Raw genomic sequence first — 14,911 nt, forward strand, 5'->3', positions numbered from 1 at the left:
AGGAAGGTAACAGAGTACAAAGAGTAAAGTACTGGACTGAAGTAAACAGCAGATACCTAAAAAAAATGTACTTAAGAATATTTTACAGTGGGTACTTTTTACTATCTGTACTTTCTGCTCAATAGGACGGAAAAGTAAGTAGTTTTCATATGATCTGAGGGGTTATTTTTACCATATTTATTCTGAGTTTGAGCTTTGGCTTTGAGGAAATTAAAATAAATACACAAAATTCATTAAAAAAATTAAGAAACGAAATAAAATGTTAAAATTTTGAAACAGTATCTCTACATTTACACTTGAACAAATGAGCAATACCTTATTTTTTACTCTTAAAGTACATTTTTAATACTTTTAGCTAAGTAGATTTTTTTCATGAGATGCTTTTACTTTTACTCGAGTAACTTTTTGCCTCACTATCTGTACTTTTACTTAAGTAACAAAACCGAGTACTTGATCCATCTCCGCCACCCAGTCGCAAAATGAAACGAAAAAACAAAACAAAACCTTTGTTCCATAATGTTTGGTCTCAAACTCGTATCAGATGCTCCGTACAGATGTTCTATAGAGACCACAGAGACCACCATAGACCACGACTACCACCACAGACCACTACTACCACCACAGACCGCCAAGACCACCACAGACCACCAATACCACCACAGACCACCAAGACAGCACAGGCCACCAAGACCGCCAAGGACGACTGAGACCACCACAGACCGCCAAGACCACCACAGACCACTACTACCACCACAGATCACCACAGACCACTACTACCACCAAGACCACCACAGACCGCCAAAGACGACTGAGACCACCACAGACCACTACTACCACCACAGATCATCAAGACCACCAATGCCATTGAGACCACCACAGACCACCAAAGGCCACGGAGACCACCACGACCACTACAGACCACCACAGACTGCCATAGACCACCACAAACCACCAAGTTCACTAAGACCACCATAGACCACCATGCTCACTGAGACCAAGACCACCACAGACCACCACCGCCGAGACCACCACAGACCACCACAGACACAAATCAACTCCAACATTTTACTTTCTACAGGAAGTGCTGACCTCAAACTGTGAATCCTTTAATTAAACTGATTTTAGAAAACATCTGCTGCCAGTTTAAACGGCCCATGTTATTCTATTTTCGGATCCATGCTCTAATGTTGTTTCCTCATCACAAACAGACCTGGAATTGTGTTTCATTTCATTCAAAAAGACAAGATGTATTTCATTAGTTTTGAATCCCGTTAATTATACTCGTTATCCTGAGTTTTTTTCCCGTAACTACCATGCGAGCTAAATCCGTTGTTCATTTGTTGACTTTTTACCGCCAGAAACGCCCCTCTTTTATTCCTCCTTCACAATGTCGGCAGTGTTCGCAAAGCTACCTCCAGCCTCTCCATCTAATTTGGTATAAAAGTATGACATCACTCCTTTGTAATTGTTTCCAGACCCCACTCTCTTTTTCTCTTTCGTTCCTTCTGGGTCCTTGGTTTTGTTTAGCATCCAAACCGAGCAGATAGCGAAACTACAAAAAAAAAAAAAAAAAAAATCACAGTGATGTCAGAAGTTGCATCTTTTTCCCCCCCAAAACCTTGTGACCACGCTTCCAGGAACATACAGCTTTTCCGATTTCATATCCGCCACTGTCTTGTTTCACCGGGAATTGCAACTTGAAAGTTCAGGTTTCCGATCGTATCCGAGTGTGTGGGAATGCATTGGATAAGCACACGGATCTGACCTGCGGATGCCTCCTTGGCCTCACTCCAAGTTGGAAGTATCTTGACTTTTTTCTTTTTTTCCCGCTCCAGAACAGAAGGAGAGGAGAGGAGCGAGGAGAGGAGGAGGAGGAGGAGGGGTGAAGGAGCCCTGAGACCATATGTATTGAGTTGAAGAAATGGCGTTTTATGAGAATGGAGCAGGAGTGGGCCTCCGCTTGGAATTCTCAGTGACATCACTCCAAGCCGACTACAGTAACGCGCAGCAGACAAGCGTCGGGAATTACAACGATCCTCCCGCGGTCGTGCGTTACTTTTACTGCGATATCTGGAGTTCATCACATTGTCCCACCCGGGCTCATAGTAAAAATAATGCAGCCCCTATGCCTCATCATGGATATATCAGGAGCTGTAAAAATAGCAGTGGTTTTCGTTCAGTTTTTGGATCAACGGCAAATGATCTACTTTCTACTGAGCAATGATTGAAGTTGCCACACTGAAAGTCTGTATTTTACATCAGATGCCCTCCCTACTGCATCTGTCAACTATATATTTAATTTAATATAATTTAAAATGCCCTAAAAGGCTCTGTATACACGCTAGCTAGCTCATTGCGTCTCAAAACTAACAGTTACATTTATTCAAATCAGGAAACATCAAATAAACGTTATTAAAATAAATATTAAAATAAAGATGACTCAGTTATTTTTATATGTTGAATATTTCAGTTTGTGTTGTTTTAATATGTATTATGCCTCAAAATTAGCATTAGTGTTAGCATTGAGACGCAACTATGTCTCTTTTTAAACAAAATGGTGTCCTCCACTGAAGTATTCATCATATAAAAATAATTGGGTTGTCTTTATTTTAATATGTTGAATAGTTCAGTTTTTGGTGTTCTTTAATGCTTCAAAATTAGCATTAGCATTAGCACTGACACAAATTTGTTTCTTTGTAAATACAGAAGTATCCTCCACTGAAGTATTCATTTTATTTGTGTAGTTTTTACACAATAAAAACTGTCTCATGTTTAAATATTTATTCATTTTCGCGTGACTCTACAAAAAACAGGAAGTAGTGACGCTAACGGTGAGGTTACCAGGCGCTAATGCGCAAAGAGATAGTCCCTAGCTAAACGACGCTCGCTTTTAAAACATCTTAGCTTACATGTCTTCAATTTGTCACATTTTCAGATGGATAAAAAAACAAAAAAACAATTCCAAATGTACATAGCTGCGTGTCGGAGTGAGGCGGTTTTACGTAGAGAGGTCTAGCCACAATAAAGTAAAAAAAAATACTTTTCTCTTTATAATATACACTGCAAATGTTTGTTTATGCTAGCCTTGGACTAGCACAGCGGATAAACCTAACACATCCTACCTTCTGCTATTGTCTTATGTCTAGATTTGTATTATTAACCCAACAAACATGTTCAAATGGTGTTCAAACGTCTTTCTTCCTTGTTAAAGTTGATAATTACCCCGTCTTGCCCTTGTCTTACTCGCAAAAACCTTTCCCAAAATGGTTTGTACGTAGCTGCGCGTTGTTTAGCCTATTCTAGTCCAGGCACAATAATGTCAAAGTTAAATTAAACTTTTTACAGACTTAAACTGTACCAAACAACTGCAAAACAACTTGAGACAGACGTAGCTTTGTTGGAAAATCATGAGTCAAGTTGAACCGTCAGCTACGAGTGAATCACATGGCGCTGTGCATTTTAAGATCTTATCTCTACTACAGATACTAGCATTATGTTCTAGCTGAGTGTGATGTCACCCACAGCATTTAGCTTCAGTTAAATAAAGCTCCTCGAGGCTAGCAGTTCTAGCGGCTAATTTGGAGCCAAGTCGCACATTAGGAACGACGACCACGAGAATCATAGCAACCAAAGAGCCAATCCGGAGTGAGATTGTTGAAGGTTGTCAATCAAACCTGTTGCTAACGCTAGCGGGAGTGACGTTGAGGAAAGAAAGCGCCTGATTTGTCTGTTATTAATTTTTAAATCTTGGTTTACGGACTCAATAAAGAAATAAAAACACCAGATATTAACATTTATATCTGGATTTACGGATAAAATAGAGAAATAAGAACAACTGAATCACGTAGAGCGGGTTAATATGAACATTTTTAGAGCAAAACGACGAGTCTGACGGCAGCAGTTACAGAGACGGGCCACAGTTTTCCAATGTAAAGTGAATCGGAGCCAGAGTCGATGGAACCGGAAGCGCACGCATGATCACGCAGCTAGCAGGTTAGCTACGTCCATTTATATAAACAGCCTAAGATTCTAGCGTAGTGACTTTTTCTCTTAAGTCTCGGGACCAAAACAGCCCAATCGTACGTGATCATTTCTAGTCCTGTAATTAGTCGCGAGTGTAAATGAGAGGTGTCCCTCGGAGCCGTGCATGTGGGAGTCATTGCCCTGCGTTTCCGGTGCCTGTTGTCATTACAGAAAATACCTCGGACTCCTGGGGGCACTTTAACCCCAACCCCCTTCTCTCCGAGGGGTGATTAGTCTGCTCAACGTCCCAACAACAATTTTTGAAGTCCGCGAGGCTGGGACAATGATGGCTGTGTTGGGAATTTTGGGTTTTAAACAATGCGGATTTAAAACGGGCTAAATGAAAGGGTATTCCTGGTTGCGTAGTAAATATCGCCGGTCTTAGAAGACGGTGAAAATTCCCCCTTTTGTCTCAGAGTGCGTCTCGCGTAGTGACTTTTTTGGCCTTGAAAGGAACTATTAATAGAAGTACATTTGAGCGTTGGCTAAAAGCTTTTCTTCTGTTTAAAAATAGGTCGCAGATGTAGTCGTAGCTCAAACCGTATTGGCGTTCTGACGTTCGTTAATCGTTTTTCAGGTACATTGATATTATACGAGCGAATAAAAAATGCGTTATTGATTCCGAGCTGGTGCAACTTTATTTTGACCCAGAGAAATTAAATGAGGATGTGTCTGGAAGGGCATCAGATGTAAAAAAAACAAAAACTGTACGCTAATTTTTTTCAAATCAGTGTTGCAATTCAGGTTTCAGAACGGTTAAGAGTTTGGACCGTCGCCGTGAAAATTAGCAATTCAAGACAAAACACTAGTTGGTAGAGCGTTTGTCCACTGATCTGGAGGTTTCTGGTTCAAATCCCTCTCTTTGATTGTCGTCGTGTCCTTGGGCAAGACGCTTAACGCACCTTAACGTCCCCTTAGCGTCTGCGTACACCGGCGTATGAATTTGCGTGTTTCTCCTCGACGTAAAGCGCTTTGAGTGTCTCGAGAGTGGAAAAAACGCTGTACGATATGACCATTCGCGATGTCTTTTGAATTGCGAAAAGTCCTCAAAATGGCTGCGTGTAACAAGAAACTAAAACCCATGAATAAAAGAACTATAACACATGTACAGGCTTGATAAATGAGCTAACTCAGTCCATTACAGACGATGATTTGATGATTTTAGACATTTTATTCCAGCTCATCAATTTCTTTTTACTGGAAAACGGCCATGATTTCCAAACTTCTTTATTCGAAAACTCCAACTATAACTCCTTCCACTTGATCTTAAACATTTCGCCAAGTCAGATTTGATGCATTGCTGGAGTTCTATAGGATCTAAGTAAAGCGCGTTTCCTTTTTTCCCTACAGTTTTTCCTCTTCATAATTCCTGATGTCTTGCAGCCCTCCAGCTCTCTCCCATTCTCCTGCAGTCCTTCGCTCCTTTGCACACCGCCCCTTTTCCATAGTTCCCCCTCTGTCTTATAGCAAAAGCAGCTCTCTCTCCGCTCTTTCCCAGCCTCCTCCCCCTCCCTTCCTGCTCCGGATCCCGGCTGAGACTGCGAGACTGCAGACAGAGGAAGAAAAGCGTTCATATACTTGTCAGAAATTACAGACTCTTTACCTTCTTCAGACTATGCCCCAAAATGGTCTCTACTGTACGCAGTCGAAACACGGAAACCGGGAGGAGAAGAATGGCAGATGGCGTTTGGGAATTTGGGAATTTTGTCTGATTTAGAGCGAAATGAAAGTTTGGGAGACGGAGTTGTTCTAATGTTTGGAAGTCCGTGGTCCTGTCAGCGGCGTCCAGCATGTGGTGTTTGCAGTGTAACTCGGAGAAGACCCATTCCCTGCTGGAACTTGGGCTATCACTGAACGGATGGTAAGCGGAGTTTGTACGGGAATCAATGGGAATTCCGGATGGGATTTTGGGAACTAATCAAAGACAGCTGACTAGTAGGTTGATTGGCGTAGACTTTGTTGATCGATGCCGTTAAGATTTGACTGACTTGACAAATAAAATGATAAAACTTACACTTAAAATATAAAACTTTGTCAAAAAATGCTGGAATAATGTTAGCAAAACTGGTGCAAGTATCTTCATTCATTCATTAGCTGCCAGTTGTCCTAAAAGATTGCAGATTCCAGTTGATTAAACCAGTATGAAACTAGCACAGACTGCGCCAATTAGCATCATCGTGTGTATATAAAACCCCGTAAGCTAACCTTTACTTGACAAAATGACTTCTTTTGTTTCTACCTGGCAACGCACGCCTCTCATCTTTTCCTGGAGCTTAAAATGTTTATTAAACAGAGGTGAGACTGGCTTAGCGTGTTTATGGAAAGCCAACACCTACCGATCCAAGCTGAGACAATGCTAGCGGCCGGTAACCCAAAACCAGGCTAACTCATCAATTTTAATTTATTTCAATGGAAACCAGCCCCCCATTCTGAGTCACCGCGCGCGAGCCAAGTGCGATTATGGCGTGTTTAGTCTTACTGTACGGCGGTGGGAGTCGGATCGCGCGACTCCCGCCCCTCGTTGGCTCCCGGTTTGAAGGGCATTCCTGCGGTGTGTCTCTGCGCCGTCTCTATAGATCGGACAGGGGCTTTTAAATTCACTCGTGTTCAAGGGCAGGTGCCGAGAAGCAGCGTTTAATTATTAATCAGCAGACGATAATGAGAGCGGTGACATGTTTGTAGTTATTTGGGGCAGGGACGGCGGGCACGGGGAAGGGTTTTACGACATCTAATTGGTCGGTGGTGCCAGTAAATGCGGTGATTGCGGTGTTTACGTACAATCAAAAGTGTACTGGGGTGAACTCGTTTTTTTGTTTTTACAGATGTGAAGCGGCTTGGAACACAAAGTCCAGTGTGATGTTATTGAATTAGATGAGACGTTTATTACATCATAGTTTGAGACGTGCATTTTCAAAGTCATTACAAGCTCCTTTTCCGACGGGATTGTGCTGTCAAAATGATATAAAAGTATTGTCTGGTTAACGAACAAGAGAGAAATGTGAGAAAATGTTAACGCCTGTGTGAGAAAAGTGTATAAAGTGTGTGGTGAGGGGGTTTTACTGCAAAAAACATATAGAATAATTGATTACTTTGTGTATTTCGCCTGTTGCGGGGTTTTTTTTTAACGTAAACATCTATTTTTCCTTTTAAAATGCCTTGACGAGGGGCGACCGTGGCTCAGTCAGTAGATCTGGAAGGGCATCTGATGTAAAAAAAACAAACAAACTACACACCCAAACTGCACTGTAAAAGACTAGAGTGACTTTGGCTTTTCAAATCGCAAGTTGCAATTCAGTTCAATAGGTTTCAGGAAGGTGAAAAGTTAGGGCTGTTGCCATGGTGATTAGAAATTCAAGATAAAAGATGAAATATTGTCTTATATGGGCGACGGTGGCTCAATTGGTAGAGCGTTTGTCCACTAAGCCGAAGGTTAGTAGTTCGAATCTTGCTCTCGACATAAATATCATTGGTCAGATCCACTAGCTCACAGGTTGACGGTGTGATTCCGGCTCCCACAGATGAAAACTGTTGTTGTGTCTTTGGGAAAGACACTTACGTTTGGATGGGTCAGTGGTTCGTTGATGTAAAGCACTTTGAGTTTGAGCGTTAAGAGTTAAGAGTTAAGTTTTAAAAGTGCTTCATGACAGTTATTTGTTCATGTAGTCTGCACTGAAACAGAGCAAAGGATCATGGTCTATGTAGTTTCCTGTTTTTTTTAGCTATGAACTTAAGTAAAGAGACTTGAAAACTCAATATATAGTGACAACCCACGATATTATTGTGAGACTTTTGACAATACGACATCACAATATTTCTGTTATTGTTACATTATTTTAACACATTTATTTAAAAATACATGTACATAAACAAACAAAAAAACTCCAATTTACATAAATCTATTGTATGACATAATGAAACATGTCCAACTAGAAAAAATGTGATTTGAACTTCGAGGCAAAGTGGACATTTTTCAGTTGCTCCATGTGTTTCTGGAGCACTTTGACAAAACTCCTCCTTTATTTGTATTTATTTATTATTTTTTATTAATTTATTTTATTTTTGTATTTATTTTGTATATTGATTTGATTATTTTCATTATTTATTTATTTATTATTATATATTTTTTACTTATTTTACTTTACCAATTATGCTAAAAAACCTTTACCTTAAATAAAAAAACAAACAAACAAACATATACATTTCTTGGCATTTAATACCTCAGTATGATTTCTTGCTCATAGTTAACAAGATTTTAGGTCAGTCAGGCGGTGGAATATTTACACTACCATGGGTCTGAATTTAAAATATAAAAAAACATTCTTTCTAGAGTTACGTAAAGTTTTTTCTTTGCCACATAATTTCTCATATCTTACTTCATATAAAAACCTTAAATGAGATGATGTGTCCAAACTTTTGAATGGTGTTTATTTGTATGTAATTTAAACTGGATGAAGCCTAAAGTTGAATTATGTAACATTTCTAATGAAGGAGCCACATACGTCTTATCTTCATGGAGATTCTTTGCCAAAACTTTTGCATAACATGGTTTTATCTAGATTGAAATTACAAAGAAAACACATTTCTCAAGGGAGTTTTGCGGCATAAAACACACTGAATAAACACAAATCTAGTTTAATACTATTCTGTGGAACTTCACTGGAGACAAACGGGGCGGAAACTTCACCAGAAAAGTTACATGGTGCAGATTTACCCGTCCCTTCTTTCAAATCCGACATAAATCCTGCCGTAGACGTATTTTCCCGACATCTATTTGGGATTTGAGACTAAAATACTGCGTTTAAAATCAGACGTGAGTAACTGTTCCTTATCGTGAACAAGAACACGTATTATCTTCCCAGTTCTGCTTTTATTTTTACACATACATCTGAGTAAACGTTTCCAGCTACACGTTCCGGCTGCTGGCCTTACGAGACTCTGGATGGCTCCTAACTCCCGGCGTGACAGTCCGAGCGCTGGCGGGGGGCATCGCTGTAAATCAGAAGCAGTTTGGGCTCATTTTTACAGCTATCTGCAGACCCCAAACTCATAAAAACGCGATATATGGCTGCGTTTTTATTGCTACGGGTTCATCAACGTAACTTTTCACCTGGGACATCCATGAGAGCAGACGGCGCTCGTGTTTATGTTTGAGCGGCGAGGTCGTGTGAGGTAGCGCCGTGAGGTCGTTTTACTTTGTTTACATAATAGAAACGAGTGTGTGGACGTACGCGGAGGCAGGATATGAGGTAAAGCGTGTACACGAGAAGTATTAGTGTTGGACTGATGTTGTACTAAAGCCCGTGGACTCACGAGGCATCGGGTTTCGTCTACTTCCTCCAGGACAGGAAGTGATGTCATCGGGGGTCACGGATGAGGCAGGCCCACTGATGATGAGGCTGTTATTTTGATCACAAAGAAAAAGTTCATTATTGCACATTTTGGACTATTGAACGCACCTGAATATAAGTCGCACCATCTAAATTTGAAAAGAAAATCTATTTTGTACATATATAAACCGCACCTGAATATAAGCCACGTGTTAAAAATGTGTTGAAACATGAGATATTTACACAGAAAGACGGTACACGGAGGGTTTTTTGAGTTTTTATTTAATTTAAGACACGCTTTTTTGCAAACTATGCCTGGAAATCGGCACCAACACGAGATCAATACGGGATGAACACACCTGCAGGTTTAGAAAATAAAACAGCACCAACACGTACCAGCCGTTTTTATTTCCACTGAAAGATTTTTTTGTCTTTTTACATTGACTAAGTTCTTCCAGCTGCCGCCTCCAACGTTGCATCGATTCATTAATGCCAAGTTTACGTGCACAGTGGCTCTATTTCCTTCTTTTACGGTCAAACTTTGTGCAGTGGATCCATTTCCTTCTTTGATTGTCAAGCTTACGCGCAGTGGCTCTATTTCTTCTTTGACGGTCAAACTTCCTGCAGTGGATCCATTTCCTTCTTTGATTGTCAAGCTTACGTGCAGTGACTCTATTTCCTTCTTTAATGGTCAAACGTACGTGCAGTGGATCTATTTCCTTCTTTAATGATCAAACTTATGTGCAGTGGCTCTATTTCCTTCTTTAATGGTCAAACCTACGTGCAGTGACTCTATTTCCTTCTTTAATGGTCAAACTTATGTGCAGTGGCTCTATTTCCTTCTTTAATGGTCAAACTTATGTGCAGTGGATCTATTTCCTTCTTTAACACCAGATTCCCTTTAACTTAAAAGCTGCATTTCTTCGTGTGTTTTCCATGATGCGCAAAATGACAGTTCAAAATCTAAACTAGTGTATTCTTCAGCGCATAATCTTTCCCCATGTCTGTCTCACTTTTGCATTTATTGCTAGAGAGCGCCCCCCGGTGGCTGTCAACCAGTAAAAATCATAAATTAGCCGCACCGTTGTATAGGCCGGAGGGTTCAAAGCGTGGGCAAAAACGTAGCGGCTTATAGTCTTAAATTCACGGTATTCATTGTTTAGAATTGAAAGCATGATTTGTATAAGTGACAGTTTGGTCATATCATGTTAGCGCACGTTAGCTAACAGACGCCATTAGCCCAAACAAATGAACATAGATTAATCACACGCTCTGTTTTGACTAATCACGCTCGCACTTTGGCCTCTGGGAGTTTAACCAAACAGCTACAAAATACTGGAAGACGCCAGGCCAACGCTAACAGCTTGTGTCTGTCACAATAAGAGCCCGTTACACCCGCAAGCTGCAATGAAGGGCCTTTAACCCCACTAAACCTGTTGTTCGATCATGTTCTTTAACCTGGAACATGTGGTCACGGATTTTTAGGCATAAATCGTAGCCAGTTGGACTTTAAATAATTTAGATTTGTGAAATAACTAATACATTTAGCAGTTTGTAGTTGTTTTTTAAATGCGTCAAATTATAAAGTTTAAATTTCAGCTTTAAAATCAATGAGATCAGTGAAGCTAATCTTGATAAATCATATTTCAAAAGTGTGATTAATCTGATTTTTTTACATCATTTAACAGCACTAACAACTGTAGATGTGAAATCGATTTAAAAGATGATTATATATGTGCGAAATGTGGTGTTTAATGTGAATGAGTGCTGACCGCAGACATATTGTTTAAACACGTTTTCAAAGGTGCTTTTTATTTCTACTTTTATGACGTCTACATCTGAGCGACAGAGCTGTGCAGTTTCTCAGACTGAGACCTGGTTGTTTAAATGTGTTCGTGTGTTTTAATGGTCTGTTTTATATTGCGGGCTACAGTTATTCCTCTGTCTGTCAGGGCATGTGATTTGGAGCAGCGTTAAGACACTGAAGGAATATGTTTTACTTTTTTTTCATTACAAAATTGAATCCAAACGTGAGATCGATCAGCGCTAAGGAGTAAAAATGTTATTTTTGTCATAATCTAAACTACGAAATCCTAAATCTCACCTACAGAATGGCAAGACTTGCAGTAAGAATTGAAGTTTAATGGGATCCCCGTGTTTTCCTGCGCGTTGCTAAACCACACAAGCGGCGTGATGTTTGCGGACTTTAGCCGTCTTCGCCGTGACTTCATTTTGTCATTGGCTCGTTCCACTTTGTGCCTCTGTCTCTGGGCTCCGAGCTCCTGCCTGCACTTCATTATCCCGCTCCTATTCCCAGAACCGCGGCTGATGTGACTCCTCTTTTCCGGGATGGAGGAATGTTTCTCCCTCAGGTCCCACCGGTGGACTGGGCTGAGGCCGGGGCGAGGGGGTCTTTGTTTGTTCAGGATGGGGGCGAGAGAGTGCGTGTTTGACCCCCCCGTCCCCGTCCCGCCGTCCCGCCTTCACTGCAGACGTACCCCCAAAATCTCCCCTGGAACCCTGGGCTGAAAATCACTGCCAGCTGAGCGGTCGGCTTATCCCTGGATCAGACTGGCTGCGAGGTGCTGGTAGAGGATGGCGGAGACGAAGAGCCAATTTGATGCTACGCTAAATCTTACTTCTGTGTACTTCTGTGTCCTAACGCTGGAGGACGTTTACAGATCGATGTCAGTCTGGTCCCACGTCCTCCGCTGCCTGGTCAAAACGTGATCGTCCAGTCGGATTTGTTTATTTCAGTGACACGTGAAGCGAAGGAGCTCATTGGTCGCCTCTGATTTACAAACAAAATCACTTTTCTCTCACCTCAGATTAACAGAGTTTAGGTTTCGCTCAGTGATTCTGCAAAAATCCATCATGTTTTTTGTTTTTTTTTCCCGATACAAACAGACTATGCAAGTCCCTGATTGGCTAATCCACCTGTCAATCATGGCCATCGGAAAACGGGGAAATGCAGTGAAACGAGGACCAAACTCACATCTTCTAAAGTGTTGAAAAAGTGTGTGTTCTTGATCAAGGAGGAAGTAGGAATTATTTTTAAAAGCTGCAGAGCAAAAATATTCAGAATAATCAGATCTCGGGTGTGTCACAGGTCAAATTTTACGCATTTGGGCGACTCAGACAAATATAATCACCAAGCAACTTTCAGCAGTGGAGAAATTATTATTTAGAAATGGTCCCTCGTTTATCGCGGGGGTTATGTTCTAAAAATAACCCGTAAAAGTGGTCAGCATTATTTTTTACAATTATTCTCTATGTTTTTTGTCTGTAAAACCCCTCACCACACACTTTATACACTTTTCTCACACAGGCGTTAACATTTTCTCACATTTCTCTCTCGTTTAAACTCTCAAAGTTCAAACCTTCGTAGGCGTCTTTGTCGGTGCAGAACGTTTCATCGACATTGTGGGTTTTGTCGGGGAGAAAACAAATTGCAAACGTACAGCACTTCAGAGTCACACTGAGATCCAACGTTTATGTAAATTTGTCTGAACACATTCTGTACTGGACAGGAGACACGGCACGGAGGAGACTGATGGACAATGGTCTACAGTCCAACAGCCAATCAGGACGCAGAACACAATGTGCACTCATACTCTGTAAAAAAAAAAAGCATGTAGAATTGCACAAAAAAAAATCAAAACCATGAAAGATGAATCGCGATATAGCGAGGGACAACTGTAATTCACTTTCTCCATTTTTACCGTTATCATCATGTTGAGTTGGGCGACAGTAGCTCATTTCGTAGAGCGTTTGTCCACTGATCCGAAGGTTGGCAGTTCAAATCCCGCCCTCGACATAAACATCACGGGTAGAGCATCTCCCACAAATGAAGTGCTGTACGTTTGCAATTTGTTTTCTCCCGACAAAACCCACAATGTCGATGAAACGTTGTGCACCGACAAAGACGCCTACGAAGGTTTGAACTTTGAGAGAGTTTAAACGAGAGAGAAATGTGAGAAAATGTTAACGCCTGTGTGAGAAAAGTGTATAAAGTGTGTGGTGAGGGGTTTTACAGACAAAAACAGAGAGAATAATTGTAAAAAATAAAGCTGATACTTCACAGATTTCGTCTATTGTGGGTTATTTTTAAAACATAACCCCGTGATAAACGAGTGTATATAAAAACGTGGCTCCTCATACTCTTCGGTTGCCACAGCTGCCCTGAGGTAGAGAACCAAGTCTTCCAATCCGTGCCACTGGCCTCTCAGACCACCTTTATTATTATTATTATTCTTAAAGTCGAGCTAAAACATTCAAAATTCTTAAAAAAAGTTGCTGTATCCATTTAAACCACTTCTCCAAACGACTTTATTTGCCCAACACAAACAAAACCATTATCAGGGAACAATCAGTAAACAAAACATTGCATAATCGTTATTTTCAGTGGAGCGCCGCGTTCTACTTCCTGCGTCGCTTCCCGCCTTTTCCCCTTCGAATCCGTAACAGTCCAAACACCAGGCGTTCTCCTCTTTCCCTCTTTCTATCCCCCTTTTCCTGACTCACAGCGCGCCGCATGACCTCAGCGCTAAAACGACTGCAGTCCTTTGTTTCCCGCAATCACAAACAGACTCTATGTTTTGGAGAAGAACGAACGCCACACGAGGGAGAACGGTTAAAAGTACTTCAGTTTTGGCTCCGCGTTAACCCCAGAGATAGAGCTGTTACTATTAAAAGCTGAGCAGATTGTGTTGTTCGCACGTATGAATTATTTTTGCGTTAGTTCCTCATTTTCAGACACTTTAACGCTTAAGCAACTTCCTATTCCTCTTAAACTGACACTGCACTATTGTCAGCTCTCTAATACGGAAATGATCGAACTAATAGGAGACTTTGGTGCCTGAAAAACATTAAGAACTGAGTCAGACTCCAGGGATAGTAGTTTGTACAGTGACACATGGCAAAGGCACTGCTGTCCTGAAGTAATAAACTGGAAAGTACTTTTAGTTATAGATCTAAACCAGTTCTACAACGACAAGTTTAGGTTTAAAACAGGATTAAAAGGATTAAAGTGCACATATTACGCTGTATTGTTGTTTCCTCATCAAAAACAGACCTGGAGTTGTGTTTTTTTGTTTCATTCGCACTTTTTTAAACACACAAACCTGCATATTTAGGCTGAGTTCTTGTCTCAAACTGAAAAAAAACACTCTGTTCCACCTTGTGATGTCATGAAGTGGTGATACGGGAAGTGCTCCGCTGTGTTTTTAAACTCCACACACCTTCATTTCTAGAAAGATTTGGATGATTTCAGCTCTGGAATTGCCAATTTCTACTGAACTAAAGGTAAAAGGAGTTTTTAAAATGGATGAAAACTACCACTTCATGACATCACAAGGTGGAATGGAGCATTTTGAGGTTTGGAAATGTACAGACTAATAATAAAGTGTGACTCAAACATGTGAGAATGAAACAAAACACAACTCCAGGTCTGTTTTTGAGAAGAGAACCGCATTAGAACATGACTTAAACCTCACAAGAGTCAATTTAGTGCAGTATAGGACCTTTAAGTAGTTTTACACAATTATAAACAAAATGTGATT

General features: G+C 40.8%; 1 protein-coding gene across 4 annotated transcripts in view; it reads left to right on the forward strand.

Moving 5' to 3' along the window:
• Positions 1-14,911, forward strand: part of LOC117373171 (IQ motif and SEC7 domain-containing protein 1) — a 247,212-nt gene that overhangs the window by 193,059 nt on the left and 39,242 nt on the right. The window contains exon 1 of one of the 4 annotated variants that reach the window (XM_033969075.2): positions 5,623-5,884. The exons of the other annotated variants lie outside the window; for them this stretch is intronic. Coding sequence (XP_033824966.1) covers positions 5,814-5,884 — 71 coding nt within the window. The 5' untranslated portion in view covers positions 5,623-5,813. Of the gene's footprint in view, positions 1-5,622; positions 5,885-14,911 lie in introns of those variants that run through there. 4 annotated transcript variants of the gene reach the window in all.

Source organism: Periophthalmus magnuspinnatus, chromosome 7 (genome assembly GCF_009829125.3).
Source record: "Periophthalmus magnuspinnatus isolate fPerMag1 chromosome 7, fPerMag1.2.pri, whole genome shotgun sequence".
NCBI classification, from domain to species: domain Eukaryota; kingdom Metazoa; phylum Chordata; class Actinopteri; order Gobiiformes; family Gobiidae; genus Periophthalmus; species Periophthalmus magnuspinnatus.